At 39.2% G+C, this 21,574-nt stretch overlaps 2 protein-coding genes, 2 long non-coding RNA genes and 1 pseudogene across 4 annotated transcripts; 3 read left to right on the plus strand and 2 right to left on the minus strand.

Moving 5' to 3' along the window:
- Positions 1 to 800: 800 nt before the first annotated feature.
- On the minus strand, positions 801 to 21,247 carry LOC116290537 (uncharacterized). The gene is made up of 3 exons (XR_016121208.1): positions 21,163 to 21,247; positions 1,539 to 1,637; positions 801 to 1,065 (listed from the first exon to the last, which is right to left on the minus strand). It is a non-coding gene; the product is annotated as an uncharacterized LOC116290537 (long non-coding RNA).
- Positions 926 to 21,501, plus strand: LOC148906461 (neuronal acetylcholine receptor subunit alpha-10-like). The gene is made up of 8 exons (XM_089037311.1): positions 926 to 1,046; positions 15,017 to 15,243; positions 16,021 to 16,065; positions 16,568 to 16,677; positions 17,397 to 17,541; positions 17,886 to 18,141; positions 19,190 to 19,362; positions 19,909 to 21,501. Exons 1-8 carry the CDS (start codon positions 959 to 961, stop codon positions 20,563 to 20,565), a joined length of 1,701 nt encoding a protein of 566 aa, XP_088893437.1. The 5' UTR covers positions 926 to 958; the 3' UTR covers positions 20,566 to 21,501.
- On the plus strand, positions 2,951 to 12,739 carry LOC148906462 (uncharacterized; annotated as a pseudogene).
- Positions 4,029 to 11,198, plus strand: LOC148906463 (uncharacterized). Its single transcript, XM_089037310.1, has one exon. The coding sequence runs from the start codon at positions 4,491 to 4,493 to the stop codon at positions 10,704 to 10,706; it is 6,216 nt and encodes a 2,071-aa protein (XP_088893436.1). The 5' UTR covers positions 4,029 to 4,490; the 3' UTR covers positions 10,707 to 11,198.
- On the minus strand, positions 14,757 to 17,500 carry LOC148906464 (uncharacterized). Its single transcript, XR_016121209.1, has 2 exons — positions 17,381 to 17,500; positions 14,757 to 16,014 (listed from the first exon to the last, which is right to left on the minus strand). It is a non-coding gene; the product is annotated as an uncharacterized LOC148906464 (long non-coding RNA).
- Positions 21,502 to 21,574: the final 73 nt, after the last annotated feature.

Below are 21,574 nucleotides of genomic sequence, written 5' to 3' on the forward strand. Positions count from 1 at the left end.
ATGGCCACAAATGAACTTCTTCAAATTGTTAATGATTGATTCAAGTGTCAGCTATTGTTCACTGTTATCAACACGAAGGCAAATGTTTCTTGGAATGATTGCAGAGTGTTACATATTGTGGTCATAAGTCTACGTATTTCTTGCTGGAATCCAAAGATTTAAGTGGAAGGAGTATACAAATGTTCATAAAATGAAAAGGCGTGAAGTATAGACCGACCTTTGGTTAACAGAGGTTGTGAAGCCTTTCTGTTTTAAGACATCATTATTGTCTTTGTTCTTCCAATCTTCATTGCTTTTCAAAAAAAAAGCGTTGTCAATACATGAAGTTCAAAGGCTAACAATAAAATCTATCGCAGATACAGAAATTTCAAGAATGCTTTCCAAATATTTATATATTTTACATGAATAAATTGCTACTTAAATTCTTATTATTTTCGCACGTTTTTTGCCTAAATAAGTTTCTCATTTTTAATAATGTTCATTGGTTGACATATTTTTTAAAATGCCATGATTAGGAAATTGGAAAAAATTCTCCAGGAGTGTTTTTGTGAATTTTATGGTTTTACTTATGAGTATCAACAGCTACTGCTGTGATTATCCTAAAGTAGGCGATGTTATGTAGATCCTTTCTCTATCCTCGCTCTCCTCAAAGACCGGAGAAATTCCTTCGTTATCGAAGCTTGAATTCCTTTGGAAATCAAGTTGTAATTCAATCCACTAACGAGCAACTAATTGAGATAGGTAATAACGTTGTTTGGATATCACTTTTACAAAGTGTTAATAGATCACACATATCGTAATTAACTGAACGTTACGTTTATTGATAACTGTTGGCGGAGTGTGAGCATAAAATATATTAATTAATTTGATATCTTCGCAGGAAGTCTGTGAATCGAGGCTACCAAGTGAAACCACAGATTTGTGAATTATAACGTACATCTATTGGAAAACTTCTTCAATGGACTGTCGTTTCGCGTTCGCCTTGGTTGGGTTTGGCGTTGTGTTGATGATAGAGGAAGCTTCGTTGGCCATCAATACCAGCTCAGGTCAGAAATACAAATATCACTAAGATACAAAAAACACGTATCATTAATTTCTGTTTCATTCATTTATTGAATTCAAGTATTGCTGCACGTTAAGACATTCGAACAATACACTCATATATCGTACATATACTTCGTCTGCTCGTGGGCAGTTCTACCCAAACGAATGCCATAAAACAAAAATTACCAAGGTTTTTTCTTATAGAACCACGTTTGCGAGTAAACGAACGAAAACTGAATTCTAGTTGAGCTATAATTTACTCAGATGTATCATTTGCAGACAATATTTTAAAACCATCTTTTCTTTGCATTTGTCTTCATGAAAAAAAGAGTGCTTTCGTGAACAAATTGACAGCACATGGATTTTTCAGACAAATATAGGCTTATCTGTTTCATGGATATTTCAACCTAATTAGATAATTGACACATTTTTGAGTTCCATGAACATCACGATATCTAGACATTTCTAATTAACTCTCAGACATGTATACCTACCCTGCTGGCAGAAGGAGAGTGAAAAAGAGATTCTCTCGCTGGGTAACATTCAGAGTATTCTTTATTAAAATGTTTTTGGAGCAGGTCATTTGCAGAAGACTGCGGAGTGAGATTGCGAGAAATTATTTTATTTATTTCATTGTCATTCCATAGGCAAAAGGATGTTTTTTAAATTACGTAGTTGAGTTCCAGAATCACTGTATGATTCATTAGCTTCAACTAGCTTGTTTTAATATTTGTGGAACTACTCATTCGCTTGAGGTTGTGAGCCTATTGGAACACATGCGAGTGTTTATTACATCGTATGGAATGTAAGTTTAACTTATCAATAATCAGATCCATCCACAGAATGACTATTATAAACTATCGCTTTCTTTTTACCGCTTGAGAAACAACAAATGTACTTCTGGAGCTCAAACATGGATTGTTTAGCTTCGTGCTTATACTGGGAAGTGATCATTTGTCTAGCAGGTCTACAGAGAGTAGAATAAAGGATTTAGACACTGGTTCTTAGCGCTCATCAGGTTAAGTCTTGAGCATTCTTAAGTACATGATATGGGGAGTCGATAAGGGGTTCATTTAACCTTTGGTTTGTCACTTGTTGCATAAGTATTTCCATGCCAGACACCCTTAAACATTCTTTACAGATGACCCTGTAACTTCTCGATTTCTATCTAGATTTTTTTTTCTTTGCTGCAACAGGGTTCCCACGGTCAGGGAAAAGTCAGGGAATTCTGATTTTTTTTCAAGGTCAGGGAATTGTCAGGGAATTTGGATTTTAGTCAGGGAAATTTGCAATTTATTAAAAAGTCAGGGAAAAGTCAGGGAATTTTTGTCATCATTCTCAAATTCTTCTTGGCGATAATATTGTAATTTCACTCCCAAACGAAACTTCCCAAATGTTCCCGATGTATATTTTTATTTATTTGGATTTCCTGTGGTAAAACATGAAAAGGTGAGTTGGATACCAGTTGTGGATTCCCTGTGGTGAAACTGGGTACGAGTTTTAGTCGGCCATCTTGGAATGCTAGCGAAGGTAGTGTTGGAATGCTATTGGAATACTATTTTTTATGGATTTCTTTTCAATCATTTTTAACAAAACTTTTAATTATATATATTCAAAGTGTTTTTGTTAAATAAAAGTTAGTTTTTATAGTTTTTTCTAGCATTGGCTAATAGTTTTCATCATTTTAAAGCACTTATGATAAGCTTAATACACATTTGACTTGTTAAAGAGTTAAATTCACATCAGGATTTTGCTTAAATTCATTTACAAGTACGCTTGATTTTTCTTTTTCGTTAATTTGTAGATGAGTAATGCAAAGCGAACAGTATTTAATAAGCTATGGCTTCAAGACCCACTATTTGCATGGGTTGCACACGTGAAAGAATCAACTAAAGCAAGGTGTAAAATATGCTCTGTTACATTTGAACTTGGAAATATGGGAAAACAAGCATTGATTAGTCATGCTAAAGGAAAGAAACACATTTGGAGAGTGGGTGTGTCAGCTCAACAAAACTATCTGAACTCTTTTGTCAATGTTCAAAACCAAGAATCTAGTAAAATGGCCTCTTCTACAGTAGATAGTACAATGACTGTACCGCCTCCTCCCCCTGATCTTCCTGAAGGTGCTGGTGTGTCTGATTCTTCCTCTAAAGGCACAATTAAAAGCTTTGTTATCAAAGATGAAACACTAAGAGCAGAGGTACTTTGGGCCATAAAAGTCCTCATGTCTCACTATTCCTGTAATAGTAGTGCAGGCACTGACAAGTTGTTTTCTAATATGTTCCCAGACAGTCTCATTGCCAAACAATTCCAATGTGGAGCAACAAAGTGTACATACTTAATTTGCTTTGGCATTGCCCCATATTTTCATGATGAATTAATTCAAAAACTTCAAGAACAAGGAACAATGTATGTTATCTCATTTGATGAATCATTAAACAAAGTGATCCAGAAAGAGCAAATGGATCTGATTGTTCGCTTTTGGGACATTAAAAAGAATAGAGTTGTATCCAGATACATTGATTCCCAGTTCCTTGGTCATACAAGAGCTGTGGATTTACTTGAAAGCTTCAAGTTAGCTCTACAAAAGCTAAACCCTGTCAACCTTGTCCAGGTATCCATGGACGGGCCAAACGTCAATTGGAAATTTTTTGAGGACCTATTAGAAGATAGAGAACAGACTGATCCAGATCTTCCGAAGCTTATTAATATTGGTGCCTGTGGGTTACATGTGGTACATGAGGCATTTAAGTATGGTGCTACAGCCACAGGTTGGAGACTTGATAAACTCCTTAGATCTCTCTGGTATACATTTTCAGATTCACCAGCTAAAAGAGAAGATTATGAAGCTCTATCTGGGAGTTCTAAATGGCCACTAAGATTTTGTGGAACAAGGTGGCTGGAAGATTTGCCAGTGGCAGAACGAGCAGTGCTTATCTGGCCAGATATCAAGAAATATGTTGTAGACGACAACTATTTGATTTCCTAATTAGCGTAGGTTATTAATATTCATAAGTTGAAATTATGGGATGTAAGCCGGGACAGGCAGCAAGACGATCGTAATACGTACACCATATGGTATGTCAAGATTATATTTGATTTTCCGTAAGATATAGGCTTTTAATTTGTAACTTTTTATTTCTAGTGAACCTCGTAATTATAAATCTGTCTATTGTGAATGAAATAACTGAAGAACATCAAGATTATCGAGAATTAAATCGCTGATATAATCGACGAGCGTTTTGCGTTGTGTACCCATTACTGAATTAGATGTCCCCACTGAACGAAAGAAGATGTCCGCTACATTATTGTTCACATATGTCATTCACCGACTGATGGACATTTATTAAGCTTGATTCTGCAGTTATCCAGCGTTTATTTCATCTCCGAAGAGTGTTTACAAGAATCGTACGGCTTGTGAATTCCTCGAATTTCCATGTGCAGCGATGGATGATGACACAGGAAGCCCGCCGGCAAGACGCAAGAAGCCCGCTGATCGTGAAAGTTGTGACGGAGTGAGAGAAGAGAGAGCTGAAGCTCTAAGACGCTCAAGATCGGGATATATTGGCCAATTGACAAAGAATTATCGAAATATAAAAGAAGTGATGAAATCAGAGAATTTCAATGATATTGATACCGTTCTGAGGATAAGGCAGAAAATATTGAACACATTTGATAACTTCGAACGGTGTTGTCAACAGCACTTAGAATGCTTGAAGGAACAGTTGGATATTGAAGAAGCTGAAGGCATTTACAGTAGAGAGCTAGAAGCTAAAAAAGACATTGAGGGAGAAATTGATGCGTGGACCCACCGGAACAAAAGACCGTTCATTGACTTTGATCTGCCTCTTGTCGAACCCTGCGATTCTAGTAGCCAAGCAGGCTCTAACGAAAGTTCCCAATCAAGTACAGCAACGAAGTTAAAGTTGAAAGCGAGGGCAGATCAAGCTGTTGCCGAGCTTAAGATTAGACAGTTGAAGGAAGAGCAAGAATTGCAAGAAAGAATTGAAGAGATGACGATGAAATTGCGGTTAGAGGAGGCAATTCAAGTCAATAAAATAAAACGTCGACACACATTACTAAAAGCTCAACACGAAATGGAACAAAGAAACACTGAACTAAAAATCTATGAAAGGGCCGAACGAGTTGAGCTATACAATTTTTACGACGACGACGACGACGTGTTACCTGGTTCAAACCCCTTTGGCTCCACACCAAGAAGTGCCCCAAAGGAATCGACTAGAGTTGCAGACTTTAGACAGCGCCTCCCTGTGAACCCGTTTGCAACTCCGATAACACCGATCTCCACTAACCCATTCGCAGCCCCGATGGCCCAGACGCCTGGCAGTTCGTTAGCAACACCGACAAGGGGAAGCTCAAGTAACCCGTTTACGACGACAGAATGGCCTGATGTAGTACACAGGAAGCCCAAACCGAAGTTTGTTCATGCTGCACATGCACCGACACCACAGGCATGGCTGGACCTGAACACACCCGAGTTCTACGTCGCTGATTATGATAACCGTCTAAGCGACACTGCCAATAACGATGAACCACCTAAGCCAGCAGTCCATGAGAAGGTCCTCAGTCAACTGATAAAGCAGCAAGAAAGGATCACCAGCGCCATGACCAACGCTTTAATGCTTCCTAAACCAGAGCTATTAACCTTTGATGGAAACCCATTACACTACTGGAGGTTTATTCGCAACTACGAACAGAACATTGAAGCAAAGACTGAGGATAACGGAGAACGATTGAATTATTTACTGCAATATTGTACGGGCAAGGCGAAAGAAGTGATCAAGAACTGTGTAGTATTGGACTCTACCGACGGCTACCTCACAGCACGAACGTTATTGCTTGAAAGATTCGGCGAACCTTATGTCATAGCCACGGCCTACATTGATCTTGTAACTGAGGGACCCCCGCTGAGGGCGTCTGATAGACAAGGCCTGCAAGTTTTCGCCGATAAGTTAAAGGACTGTGAATTAACTCTACGTGCCGTTGGATATTATGACGACTTGAACAATGCTGACAACTTGAAGAAAATAGCAGAACGTTTCCCTGTCCACCTAAAGGCTAGGTGGCTCGAGAAGGCTAGAGTGATACGAAGCGGAGGAGGAAAACCCAGCATAGACCATATGTCCGAATTTTTGTCTGAGAGAGCAAAGGCCGCAAATGATCCTGTTTTCGGACAGATTATGGACTCAAAGGACACGTCCAGGGACAGAATGCGACCCCGAAGTAAACCGTTTCAGAACACGCCAAGGCCGCCAAGAGCTACCACCCTAGCGACACACCAAGCAGAAACGCCGAAAGTGACGGCAACAACAAAGGATTCACAATTAGCTTCGAGGGCCGCATATACTTTAAACGACCAGGTAAAGTGTGGTCTTTGTGCCCAAGCACATCTTCTCACAAGCTGCGATGAATTTAAGAAGAAGACGCAAGGTGAAAGAATGAAGTTTGTTCGAGACAAAGGGTTATGTGACAACTGCCTTAAGCGAGGACATAGAGCAAAGAATTGCTATCAGAAAAAACAGTGTGAAGTGGATTCCTGTGAGGGAAAACACCACACGTTGCTGCATCCACCGAACAGCTCTAACCTTAATCAACAGCCGAGCCAGGATTCAAGTAACAATACGAACAGTGCTAAAAATTATAATGTCGTCAAGGCTGATAGCGTAAACAGCGTCGATGTTCTTGCCAAGGAGAAAAGAGTATGTCTTCCAATCGTGCCCGTAAAGGTTCGTGGAAAGAAAGGTCAGAGATCTGTTGTCACCTACGCTCTTTTGGACCAAGGATCCGACACGACATTGTGCGAGAAACGCCTAATAGAACAGCTGGGAATCGAAGGCGCCGAACGAACATTCTCGTTGACAACTATCGAAAAGGCAAACGTTCAGCGAAAGGGATTAACCGCGAGTTTGGAAGTTACAGCTCTTGACTCAGACAATGTCGTCGAGATACCGACCGTATGGACAGTCAAAAAATTGCACATCACTACAGAAGGTGCACCCAGAGATGAAGACATTCGTAGGTGGCCACATCTAGCAGAAATACAAATACCTGAAATAGACACTGATGAAGTTACTTTACTCATCGGCAATGATACGCCTGAAGCCTTTTGGGCGTTAGAAGAGAAACGAGGACAACGGAAGGAACCGTATGCGGTCAAGACACTCCTTGGATGGACCATCGTAGGACCGATGACTGAGTCTAGGCATCAACAAAGCTTGAACGCACACTACATATCTTCCCATGGTGATGAGCTTAAGGCTCAAGTTGAAAGATTCTGGAGGACCGATTTCGGAGATGCAGTACTAAGTTCCGAAGAATGCATGTCAGCAGAAGATAAAAGAGCGTTGTCTATCATGCAGGAAAGCACGGTTTTATCTGAGGGTCACTACCAAATGGCCCTGCCGTGGAGAAACAGCAGTTATTGTACATTGAACAATCGACCGATGGCTGAGTTTAGACTTGCAACATTAAAACAAAGATTCCTGAACGATCCTGGACTTTATGAGAAATACAAAGAAGTTATAGATGACCATCTGACTAAGGGCTATGCCCGTCGCCTTCCCAACGAGAATTTTGACCAGAAGAGAGTGTGGTACCTACCCCACCATGCTGTGATTACCCCCAAGAAGCTACGCGTGGTATTCGACTGCGCCGCCAAATGGAAAGGCATGTCATTAAATGACCAACTATTGCAAGGACCTGATCAAACGAACAATCTCGTAGGCGTCCTTACTAGATTTCGCGAAGAGCCCATAGCACTAGCAGCAGATATCGAAGCTATGTTTTTGCAAGTCAAGGTTGAGCCCAAGGACTGTGACATGTTTAGATTCCTTTGGTGGCCTGATGGAGATCTTAGTCAACAGCCAGCAAATTTTCAAATGCTAGTCCACATTTTCGGTGCAACGTCTTCGCCAAGTTGTGCGAATTTTGCACTCAGAAAAACAGCTGACGACAATCAAACCGAATTTAATGATGAGATTGTGAACATCGTGCATAGGAACTTCTATGTGGATGATATGCTGAAGTCGACAAGTACTGTTGAAGGCGCTATACGAACTGCATCTGAAGTGACTGAACTGCTACGACGAGGAGGATTTCGTCTCACAAAGTGGATGAGCAATAGTAAAGAAGTCCTCAAGTCGATACCTGAATCTGAAAGAGCTAAGGCTGTAAAGGAACTAGACTTTGAACGATTTCCGACGGAAAGAGCCTTAGGAGTTGAATGGGATGTCGAGAAAGATTGCATCGGATTTAAGACACAGGTAAAGGAAAGGCCTCTTACAAGACGTGGGATGTTATCCATAACGAGTTCTGTGTATGATCCATTGGGTATCGCTGCTCCATTCGTCCTGTTAGCCAAGCTAATCTTGCAAGAACTTTGTAGACAGCAATTAAAATGGGATGACCCAATCCCTGAACATAACCTCGTTGAGTGGAAGAGATGGCTAGAAGACCTACCAAGACTGTCAAATGTGAAGCTACCGAGATGCTTGAAGTCACCTGACCTTGGAAACATCGTCACCTATGAATTGCACCATTTCGCAGATGCTTCCCAGTCAGCTTATGGCACCGTATCGTACCTGCGGATGGTTGACATTAATGGGGAAGTACATTGTTCGTTCCTGAACGGGAAGTCAAGGCTCGCTCCTGTAAAACCAGTGACCATTCCTCGCTTAGAACTATCGGCGGCCGTTGTAGCAGTCAAAATTGATAAGATGTTAACAGCCGAGCTAGATCTGCCGCTGACTGAGTCGACGTTCTGGACTGACTCTACAACAGTGCTTCAATACATCAACAACTTCTCAAGACGATTCAACATCTTCGTGGCACATCGGATTGCTATCATTCACGAATTTTCTACCCCCAAGCAGTGGAGATATGTGAATACCAAAGACAATCCTGCGGATGATGCGTCCAGAGGTTTGACCGCGGAGAAAATTACAGGAGACGAAGGAAGGCGATGGTTGTGCGGCCCTGAGTTTTTATGGAAAGGCCAAGATTCGTGGCCAGCACCAGTTCTCAAGATATCTGAGGTACCAAGTGACGACCCAGAAGTGAAGAGAGAGAGACAGGTCTATATGGCACAGCAAAGGGACTCAAAGAACTTCCTGCAACGAATGTACGAGCATTACTCTGATTGGTATCGCTTAAAGGTGGCCATTGCCTGGATGCTGAGATTCAGAAACTACTTCGTAAACAAGTTAAGAAGTTCAAAGCATGATATTGAAGTTAAGCCTGCTACAAGAGGAAGAATAACTGTGAAAGAGATTCGAGAAGCAGAAGTTGCGATTATCAAGGATGTACAAGGCCAAGGCTTCACAAGGGAAGTGAATATCTTGAGCAAACAGATTGAGAAGTCGAAAGTCAAAGTTTCCACAAGAGAGAAACCCCTACCAAAGGCAAGTTGCATTTTCAAGCTAGCCCCCGTGCTTAAAGGAGGAGTTTTATTAGTTGGAGGCCGCTTAGAGAACGCCCCAATTTCTGATGCAGCCAAACATCCACCAATTCTACCGAAGAACCACCCTGTCTGCGAGCTTGTTATTAGACATTATCACCAACTGTACGGCCACGCTGGAAGAGAACACCTACTGGCCCTTGTAAGACAGCGATATTGGATAGTAAGCGCAAGATCCCTAATTAGACGTGTGCTGACGACATGCTTTGACTGCCGAAGACGTAAGGCCCCGCCTATATCCCAACAGATGGCAAACTTGCCAGTTGACAGGCTCACCCCTGACGAACCACCATTTTCATTTGTTGGAACAGACTTCTTTGGTCCATTCTTAGTGAAAAGAGGTCGGAGCACAGAGAAACGGTACGGATGCATTTTCACTTGTTTAACATCACGAGCCGTACATCTAGAGGTTGCTCATAGCTTGGAAGCAGATTCCTTCATCAATGCGTTGCAGCGGTTCATGAATCGCAGAGGAAGACCCATCGAAATCAGAAGCGACAATGGTACTAACTATAAGGGTGGTGAGAGAGAGCTACGCAAATCTTTACAAGAATGGAATGTTCAGAAGATCGAGAGTTTCCTAAAACAGAGAGAAATCGTCTGGAAGTTTAATCCCCCAGGAGCCAGCAGCATGGGTGGAATATGGGAGAGAATCATAAGATCTGTAAGGTCCATTTTAAGGGCCCTGTTGAGGGAGCAAGTTACTACAGACGAAGTCCTGTTGACTTTAATGACGCAAGTGGAGGCCATTCTTAACAGTAGGCCGTTGACAACTTGCAGTGATGATCCCAAGGACGACTCCCCTTTAACGCCTAACCATATCCTGTTACTGCGTCCAGGAGCGAGTATGCCTCTAGGTGTATTCACGGCTTCTGATAACTATGGCAGACGTCGATGGAGACAGTGTCAATATCTAGCCAATCTGTTCTGGCGCCGTTGGCTCAAAGAGTACCTACCAACTTTACAATTGAGGCAGAAATGGATCTCCCCACAAAGGAACCTAGCGAAAGGTGATGTTGTTTTGGTGGTGGACGAGACCGTTAAACGGGGCCAGTGGCCTCTGGCATGTGTACTAGAAGTTTACAAGGCAAGGGAGGGACTTGTACGCTCCGCAAGAGTCAAGACGTCTAAGACAGAGTTGGTCCGTCCCATTCACAAATTGTGCTTGCTGGAAGGAGTTGATTAAAGCCTCAAGAATCAAGGAAGCACTGTTAGCGAATTACACAAGAACATTGTTGAGTTAATTGATAATTGTGCTATGAAACCAAATTAATTTGTTATTGTCGTCAGGACAATGATTTAAGAAATGATCCATAAGAAATGCCTCATTTGGGGCCAGTAATGTAGACGACAACTATTTGATTTCCTAATTAGCGTAGGTTATTAATATTCATAAGTTGAAATTATGGGATGTAAGCCGGGACAGGCAGCAAGACGATCGTAATACGTACACCATATGGTATGTCAAGATTATATTTGATTTTCCGTAAGATATAGGCTTTTAATTTGTAACTTTTTATTTCTAGTGAACCTCGTAATTATAAATCTGTCTATTGTGAATGAAATAACTGAAGAACATCAAGATTATCGAGAATTAATCGCTGATATAATCGACGAGCGTTTTGCGTTGTGTACCCATTACTGAATTAGATGTCCCCACTGAACGAAAGAAGATGTCCGCTACATATGTTACAGAAGTGACAAAACTACCAAAGAGCAAGATACCTACAAGCCAGTCCTTCAAAAATCTGCAAGAATTCATTCAAGATCCACTTATTGTTGCAAAGCTTCAGTTCTTTATTTGCATTGCAAGAATCCTTGAGCCTTTTTTGAAGAAATTTCAAACTGACCAGCCCATGGTTCCTTTCCTGGCACAAGAGTTGCAAACCATCCTCGAGGCAATCCTTACCAAGTTTGTAAACAAATCTGTCCTGGAAGGTGCAATAACATGTGCTAAACTGGCTAACATTGATGTCATGAAGAAAGACAACCTTCTGCCAGCCAAGAAGGTAGATATAGGATTTGCTGCAAAGATGTCAATGCAAAAGATGGAGAGTACTAAGGAAGCCACTCCTTTACAAATCTTGGAATTTCAAAGCAATTGCCTCATCTTTCTGCAGCAATTATCTAGAAAAGTAATGGAAAGATCCCCTTTGAAGTACAAAATGGCTAGGAATCTGGTGTCCCTAAACCCCATGTACATAGCATCAAGCCCAGAATCTGCTACAACCCGGTTCTCAAATGTTCTGCAGCAGCTGATATCACACAAATTGAAATCTACACACTTTTGTGATTCTGTCCTACAGCAGTACAAGGCATTTATAGCTGATGTTGGGAGGTATCATAAAGATGACTTTAGGTCCTATGACCCATCGGACAAAGGTCTTGATGTTTTCCTAGCTGAATACTTACATCAGAAGCCACAGTATGCAGACCTATGGTTAACAATGAAGATGCTGCTCATCATGTCCCATGGTCAATCATGTGTTGAGAGAGGATTCTCAGACAACAAAGACATCATGAGCAACAATATGCACCAAGATACATTGGTTGGCTTTCGCAGAGCTCACAGTGGCATCAGAAGTCTAGATTGTCCTATTGAAGAATGTATCACAAAAGAGCTTCTCACTTCTTGCAAACATGCTCATGGTAGATACAAGTCATGTTTGGCAGTTAAGAAATTATCAGTAGAAATTAGCCAAAAAGAAGGCTTGAAAAGAAAAATTGAAGAAGACATAAGACAAGCCAGAAAGAAAAAGCATAGGCTTGAAACGACAGCTAATGCTCTCGTTAAGGAAGCAGATGAACTTGCTGCAGATGCAGAAAAGAGAAATGACCTCGGTGTTCTTGTGAAGTCCAATGCCCTACGAACGAAATCAAGGGAAAAGAGAAAAGAAATGGAAAAGGAAGAGCACAATATCGATCGTCTTCAGAAGGAACTGAAAACAGTTTAGAAAGGAAATCATCGAATCATGAGACTGAATGCCTACAAAAGAAACCAAAAACAATAAAAGAACTGCGATAATTTTCGTTGCTGTTGCTATTGTCCATGTACATTATTTGTTTGTAATTTTAAAAGTTTTTTACCTCACATGGATTAATTAATTATTAATTAAAAGTACTAAATAGAAGTTTGCCACTTGGTCATGGAAAAATTACTTTTGGTCAGGGAAAAGTCAGTGAAAAGTCAGGGAATTTTAATTTTTGATATGAGTGGGAACCCTGTGCAAACAAATGTCCAAACTTTTCTTTTCCTTTCCTTTCCTTTCCTTTCCTTTCCTTTACATTTGCACGCATTTAGCACTAATTAGTAGTAATTCATGCAGAATCCTTTGTTTTCTATTGTTTGATTGTCACTGTTTAGTACTAAAAATTAGTATTTGTTTCACGGGTTTAGTGCGAGCACTTATTAGTTCATCTACAATGTTGTAAAAAATTGCATTTAACCATATTTTTCAACAACACTGATGCAAATCTAACGAAATCGTTTTGATTATGTTCAATTTTTCTACGATTATCTCCTCCAAAGAAACAAACAATTATCCCCTATTTAGCACACTTTATATTTCGGCTTGATTCCCAAGCTCTTTACACAATAACTAGGGTTTCTTTCAAAGCCCCAGGGTCTAAACATTCAATCCATTAGCATATTCCGATGCCATCTGTTTTTAATATCAGTCAATCAATGATCAGTACCCTAAAATGTACCTTGAATTTCACTCAAAAAAATCTGCTATCATTTTCTCGAACCTTTGGCACTAATCATACAAAACGAACCAGCTCTCACAAGGCATTTTTCAAGGGAAGTAGATATATAGAGTAAATAGTATAGTATTCTATTTTTGAACGTTGGGTTTCTGTAGCAAACGAAATGATCTTATCTTGCTGTACATCACCTCAGGAGTGTAGTTTACGTCAAGTGCTTTATTTCTTTGAGCGATAACAATAGTTTTTTTAATCTTTATGTAGAAGACTAGTAGCCACAAGCGTTGAATTAATTAAGGTTTGTGACTGTTAATTCGTATCTTCTGGTAAAACAGCCTTAAGATTGGTTATATAAGTGCAAAAACGCACAAAAAAGCACAAAAGTTACACAAAAACGCAAAGCAGAACAAACGAAAGGAAGCGACAACAACCACGAAGACCCACCTACTTTCTTTTATATGCTTTTCATGGGCCTTATTCACGCGGCAGCCATGTTGGATTGAACAATAGATTCCACCACGCGTAGCCTCAAATTCAACCGCTTGAGAATAAATTTATGCGGGGGAAACAAAGGTTTTTATTCTCATGAGAATAAACATGGCCGCCGTGTGATAAAGGCCCATTGTATTGTTTTCTAAACCGCATTGATTTAGAACTTCCTCTTTTTTTTGGCCTTTTATCTCTCCATAATCATTTGCGGTTTTGTTGTGCCCGCGCACATCATTATGACTATCGTTAACCAGAGGGCTCTGGACCTGGACGATTATTGTTGTGGAAGATGTGGAATCATATTATCAGTTAGGCCCGGGTCGCACTTGAACCAAATTTTCGGAATGTTTTAACTTTGTAAAACAATCTGTTACCTGGAACATGTTCGCAACAATCCAATATCAATTTATTGAGGTCGCACTGCGATTAAACAATCCCTACGCAAAGTAAACAAGACATTATCATGTGGATGTTGTAATCTCAGTTCTAGACACAATGTCAAGTTCACTAATGACAAATTTATAATGAGCGATTGATAAAGATATTGATGGAATTCTTTAAATTGCTAGTTTTATTTTTTATTTCATTTTATTCTTTATTTGAATGATTGAATGAAGGAACAATATTCTGACTTAGAAATCTTCGAAGGCTTCGCGTGTTTCAGAAGTAATAGACAACAAGTGTTGGAGAAGAATGGAATGCATCCAAAAAAGGTGCGATAAGGGAACATTTATCGTGAGATCATTTCGTGAGCTTTCAATAATAGGATTATCCAATTTACAGCAGTCTTAATACTTCTCGCTAGTATTTGCAACATAGTTTAAAAAAAAGACACATGAAATTGACTGTTTCCATGGAAACAGACCATAAATAAGTCAATTGGAGGATACCTTTTTGTGTGTTTGAGTCGAGGAGAAGGAGAAGGAGAAGGCAAGAGAAGAGATGAAAACCCACAATTTTTGCAAGGTATTCAAAGTACTCGCAGATGACAAGTACTTGACTAGTTAATTTGGCTAGTACTGGATCATCAAATTACGACAAGTGTCAATAAACAGCCTCTTTACTTAGCTATTTTGTTATACATTTTTGAATCCCTGACCGCACGCAGTCAGAACTAACCATCATGAGCATGGCTTTAGGTTTAATCCACATGCAGAACACAAAGTAGTACACCACAGTCAAAATACCGCGAAAGGAACTGGGTACTGTCACGGTCACGTGACGACTAACTTTATATATGTATATGAGCGCTATATAAATATATTTATTATTTATTTTTATTATAACATCAATATTTCCTAGGTCCTACAACAGCTAGTATCCAGACTCCTCCGGCACGCCCAACAAGACTATCGTCCCAGGCTCCAAGAGGGAACGGAATTCTACGAACAGATGATGTGGATCTCGATGAACAACGAATCACTGAAGACTTGTTCAAGAACTATGATCCAGGCCTTAGACCAGTGTTTAAGAAACAGGATAATGTTACTGTGACGTTAGGGGTCTCTGTGCATCAGATTATTGACGTGGTAAGAAATTCTATAAAGACCTCTACCTTGGGCGTAATGTTTTTCTAATTCAGACCACGTGTCATTCTCTTGAGAATAAGATTCTTTGTTTGAGCTGTATTCATATTTATGCGTCTTCTCATGTGCAACCATTAAACGTCATTAAACGCCTCATTCCCAGGGTGTAATAATTTCCCATTTCAGACCACGTGTCATTCTCTTGAGAATAAGATTCTTTGTTTGAGTTGTATCCATATTCATTTGTCTTCTCATGCGCAACCGTTAAACAAAGAAATGATACTCAAGGGAATGACACGTGGTCTGAAATAGAAAAGCATTATGTACGAGGTAACGAGGTATATTGTTTGTTTACAAGTTTTCCAAAGACAGTGAAATGACAAAGACATGGCGGCCATGTTGGTGGTATTACTGTGAGACATTATAACCGGGACCACTTGAAGAAAGAGTTAACCAATCGCGACCAAGGTCGAAGAAGAAAAAAAGGAATAATCTAACAATCAATCGTGATTGGCTGAGGTCAATATGATACTAATTTTGATCTCTCCTGATTGGCTAAAGTTTCTTTCATGTCAATACCCGCTGGTTAGTGTGTCCGCATCGTAACAATGGAAGCTTATAAGAAACTTTATGTTAAATACCACCAACCTTGCGGCGATGGCGTAACGCACATCTTGTTTGAGTAGTTTGAGCCCCAGGTGGGTTATAGATTATTTGTTCAGTAAACAAGAGTAGCAATAGTCCATTGCTTTGTTTTTTTGATGGTTTCTTTATCTGTAGGATGAGAAGAATCAAATTATCAAGACTAGTTTGTGGATACGACAAGTAAGTAAATAGTAAACATGCATGAACGAAAGTGCATGCATGAACTTAGAGAGTCCGGATTCAACACTGAAATAACATTGCTATCATTATTACTATTCTTCTTATTGGTATCATCATCATCATCATCATCATTATCACCATCATCATCACCATCACGACCATCATCAAGATCACCATCATCATCAACACCACTATCGTCATCATTAGTCATCATCATCACCATCATCATCATAATCATCATCATATTCATCATCATCAAGATCACCATCATCATCAACACCACTATCGTCATCATTAGTCATCATCATCATAATCATCATCATAATCATCATCACTATCACCATCACAACCCTGAAATATTAAACCCATCCACTATTCCAATTCCTTCAGAGACAATTTTTTTCAATGATAAGTTGACGTAAAAGCCTCAACGTTCAACCTAGATATTGATTTTCAATTTTCAAAATGAAAAAAGTTAACTGTAGGCGTTTCTTTTCTTCAGATATGGAATAATCCATTTCTACGCTGGAACTCTACTTATTACGGGGGAATCAAATCCATCAATGTAAGCCCTAAACAAGTATGGAAGCCGGATCTGGTTCTCTACAATAAGTAAGTGAAACTACACACTGCCCAATAGAAGACGTGAGCGTTATTTTTTTTGTTAAAAACAACCAACATGGCGGCTTTTTCAGCCACTAACAGGCACCCCAGACCTCCTATATATCCTATATTTCCTATAATTTGTATAGGATCCTATATAGAGCCTATATTTAAAGAAAACCTCCTATATTTCCTATAAATAGGACGACTGCTGAGTGATTCATTTATATTTTACACTGTTTAGCATATTTGGCGAAGGAAATAAAATGGCCCTTTTTTGCTGTTGTTTTTTTATGGCTTTTTAGTTCTGCCAATTATTGCCTGTGCACCCTCCCGATCCCTGGTTACGCCACCGAAAAGCTATCTTAGCTCCTATATTAGGTGCATATATTTTTGGAAAAAAATCCTATATTTTCCTATATTTAGAACTTGCACAGCCTATATTTCCTATCAAATTTGTCTAAAAAGTGGCTGGGATGCCTGCACTAAAAATCTACTTGGTAGAATGCAAACCATATGTCTTGAAATAGTACCTGGTGGCTATCGAGAGTTTTACTTTAAGTATGGTCGATAGCTAGAGGTTTTACTTGAAGTCTTTAATTTAGGTATGGTTAATACTATCCTATATATGGCCCTTAGTGGTCGGTGTCAAGAGGTTTGCTACAAGTCTATGGTCGGTATTTAGAGGTCTAAAACTGACATTTCTATTCACCTTTTTTCCTTTGTAGTGCCGACCCAGGCACCGATGGCTCTTTGGAGAATTTCCAGACTCGTATCATTATATCAAGCGATGGCACCAACATGTGGCTGGCTCCAGTGATTCTTTCTAGCTCCTGTAAAATCAAGATACAATACTTTCCTTTTGATGAACAGGTAAATGGAAAAAACCCTTTATAACTCTTTTCTGAGTTCGATAAACGAGATGCATTCTATTTTAGCTTAGGTACGATCATCACCGTATAAGCCATGAAGAAAATATGTTTGTACCCGAGCTAGACCACAATACATTGCTATCTTAATGAAAGCCAAACAAGGTGCATTCTGATGAACAAAATATGTCTATGTCTAATTTAACTTGAGTATAATCATCACCATATAAGCCATGAAGAAAATATATTTGTACCCGAGCTAGACCACAATGCATTGCTATCTTAGTAAAAGCCAAACAAACTGCATTCTAATGAATATAATATGTTTATACCCCATTGGTTTATCAGTATTGCAGATTGAAGTTTGGATCTTGGACCTTTGATGGCTTTCATTTGGACATTAGAGCCCAGGCCCCCTTTGCTGCGACAGGAAAATTCGTACCGAACGGAGAATGGGACTTGGTGGACGTACCTGCTAAACGTAATGAAGAGTATTATGACTGCTGCAAGGCTCCATACCCTGATGTGACTTTTCGTATCCATATTAAAAGAAGAGTGTTGTTCTTCCTCTTCAACCTCATCATTCCTTGTTTGGTTATTGTATGTAAGTACAGAGCTGAATTTATTTCTTTATTATTATTAATATTAATATTATTATTATCGTTGTTGTTGTTGTTGTTGTTGTTATTTGTTGTTGTAGTAGTAGTAGTAGTAGTAGTAGTAGTAGTAGTAGTAGTAGTAGTAGTAGTAGTAGTAGTAGTAGTAGCATTATTGTTATTATTATTATTATTATTATTATTATTATTATTATTATTATTATAAAACACAATAGAAAGCAATAGAATTAGTATAGGAAATCGCACGATCTCGAGTACAATTTGGAAATTAATAGACGCGAGTAATGTTTCGAAAGTTCTTGTAATTGCACGAGCCTTTAGGCGAGTACAATTAAAGAACTTTCAAAACATTACGAGTGTCTATTAATTCTAAATTGTACGAGAAGATCGTGCGATTTTTTGTTTATAGTTCACTCAACAAAATTTCAGTAAAAAATGCAAAGCGACGCTGTTCATCTTTGTCTATTTGGCGACCGATTTTCAGTCCATCGCGCAACTGAAATGTATAAAAAAGATTAGTTCTTACGGCTTTAAAATTTTATTTATATGTTTTTTAAGTACAAAATGATAGAAAATAATTGTTTTGACATTGTTTTGGCCGTGTTGCCATAGCGACTTAATTCGGTACTCCTACGGAGTACAATTAACGCTATAATTGTACTCCTCTTGACCAATCAGAGTCGAGTAATTTTGTTGAGTGTACTATAAGTGTAATAATAATGTAATAAGCTTAAGTGTATTTCACGAGCTGATGAAAACCACTGTAAATTAAACTAAATTAACTAGCTGAGTGGGTGGGTGGGTGGCTGAGTGGGTGGCTGGGTGGCTGAGTGGGTGGGTGGATAAATGAATGAGTTGTCAACCCTGAATCACCGAATAATTAAATAATTCATCCAATCCACTAATGAATAAAAATAAAAAAAAGATCATTTAAATCAAATAATCAATGCTAAATAAAACTGCAATATTTTGATGGCCATATAAATGAGAACAGCTTTTCCTTGATTCCAACTTTCTCATTAATATTATCTTCAGTGTTGACGTCCTTGTCTTTCTATCTTCCTCCTGATTCTGGCGAACGAATTTCCGTCGTCATCACAAACCTACTGGCGATGACTGTTTTCATGTTGATCGTCGCCGAAATCTTACCTCCAACTTCCGACGAAGTATCGATTATCAGCATATTTTACTCGTGCTCAATCTTTGAGGTAGGAAGAATGCCTGCGTGGTGTAATATATACCCATATCCTACAACTCGTGCCAAGCCATACATTCGCAGTATTCTTAGGCAATTTTTCAAGCATGCGTCCCAATTTTGTCGTTTCGAACTTGCTCAAAGTCCACAGACTTGCTTTAACGTACTTTACAGCGTCTGTTTTCAACCATGTATCACAGTTTTTATTTATATTGTACGAACGCGTTCATTGTATTCTTAGAAAATCTTTGAAGCATGCATCCCAATTTTGTTGTTTCGAACTTGCTTACGTACTTTAAAGAGTCTGCTTTCAAGCGTGCGTCATAATTTCATTTATGTTGTTTGCCGATCTTGCCTAATTATACAGACTTACTTTACATACTCTCTGCGAACAGAGTCTGTTTTGAAGCATGTATCACACTTTCCAATCTTTTTTATATGTTCCAACTTGCTCAAAATCCACAAACTTACATATGCTCTCTCTCGTGACATGTACCAAAAACGTACATTGTTTTTGTTGGTGAGAATATCGCATCCATCTTTCCTTTTTTCCCCCAAGGTTGGCATCGCTCTTCTTGGTACTTGCGTAGTTCTAAAATATCATTTCTGCAGCACTTCTGTCCATAAAATGCCTCCATGGGTTCATTTTATCGTGATACAATGCATGGGCAAACTTTTCCGTAAAGTCCCCAACGACTCTGACGAAGGGACGCTTGAGAAACCTTCCTCAAAAGAGAACGAAAAACCTTCCAAAATGGAAAATGGAATCACAGACAGTTTGTTGCTTCAAAGCGATTCGTGCGGTAAAAAGAACCAAAGACGAGACAAGCGATATATCCCTTTGAAGCCACTTCCACATGCAACAGATCAAGGCTCTAACTTAAGTATGAGTTCAAAGACTGATGACGAAATGCACAGGCGCGGAACTCCGTACTCGACGCATAGATTTGACGACTTGTTGGCGGAACCGTCCTGTGACCGCAGTGTTATTGCTCACGCAATCCTTGCCAAGCAAGAAATCATGTCCAGAAACTTAGAGATCCTTGCGCGTGCGCAGAAGGAGGAAAACGAAGATTCCAAAGCTAAAGATGAGTGGCAGTTGGCGGCGTCCATTTTGGATAACTTTTTCTGCTGGCTGTTTTTATTGAGCATTATCGTTTCTTCAGCAGTGTTGTTCTTTCGCATAAACGAAGCAAGAACAACCGACCAGCTTTAAATTGCCAGCGCAATGATCTACAGTTAAAAGGCTCTAATAGATCTCACCCTGTTGGAACAATCCACGCGGGTTTTTCAATCGGCATGCGAAGAGCAACGTTAATATATGACAGATTCAAAGTTATTTGTGCTATGACTTTTGCATACGATGAAATGTTTCCCTCGAACAGAAAAATGTTATTCGTAGAAAATATTGTTGATTCTTTTATATTTAAAAATAGCGATAAAAGATACAGGTATTTCAAAAAAGGGTTGGTAAAGGTTTTGTCGCTGTTCAGCCAGCATGGGCAATGTGAATGAAATCAGCGAAAGGTCAAAACAACTTGCAATTTTACCAAACTTTGTCTGCTCGTTTTTACGGCATATTTTCTATGGCGGCTGACATTATTCACATATCAATATAAAACATTTTCATGCTTAGTAAGCATTCAACGAATCCTTCACCAACCTTTTTGAAATTAGCTGTAGTTGCACATACCGCATTTGAATATGAGCGTCGTGTCAAGCGGTATATTTTCTTCTTTGCTGTCATTATTTACATATCAATATAATACATTTTCAAGCTTAGTAAGCAACATGCAACAAATTCTTCACCAACCTTTTTGTTGTGTACTGAGCTGTGTACTGAGCCCAAACCATTAGGAACTGTTGAGTAGAAAGTGGGCAGTTTGCTTAGATTAGTTGGTTGATTAAGGTGTGGAAAAGAATTAAATATTGTCAAGATACGATGCTGAAACACTTTGCGCCAAATCATTTGTATATGGATCAACTCTACTTGGCGTAATGTTTTACCCATTTTAGACCACGTGTCATTCTATAGTATAGATTTTTTTCTTTTGCTTTGTTAAATAAATCACTGGCACCCTTAGAGATGAAATTTAATAAAAGATACTTTGCACCATCACGTGATGGCAGCCATGACAGGAGGCAGGAACAATTGTATCTGGTCTTATCTGATTAACATCAATATTTGCATCTATGTTACTTAATGTTGATCTTGATAAAATGAC

The sequence above is a fragment of the Actinia tenebrosa genome, unplaced genomic scaffold, assembly GCF_029948245.1.
Source record: "Actinia tenebrosa isolate PJP-AT-01 unplaced genomic scaffold, QUT_ActTen_1.0 PGA_scaffold5__44_contigs__length_20552954, whole genome shotgun sequence".
NCBI classification, from domain to species: domain Eukaryota; kingdom Metazoa; phylum Cnidaria; class Anthozoa; order Actiniaria; family Actiniidae; genus Actinia; species Actinia tenebrosa.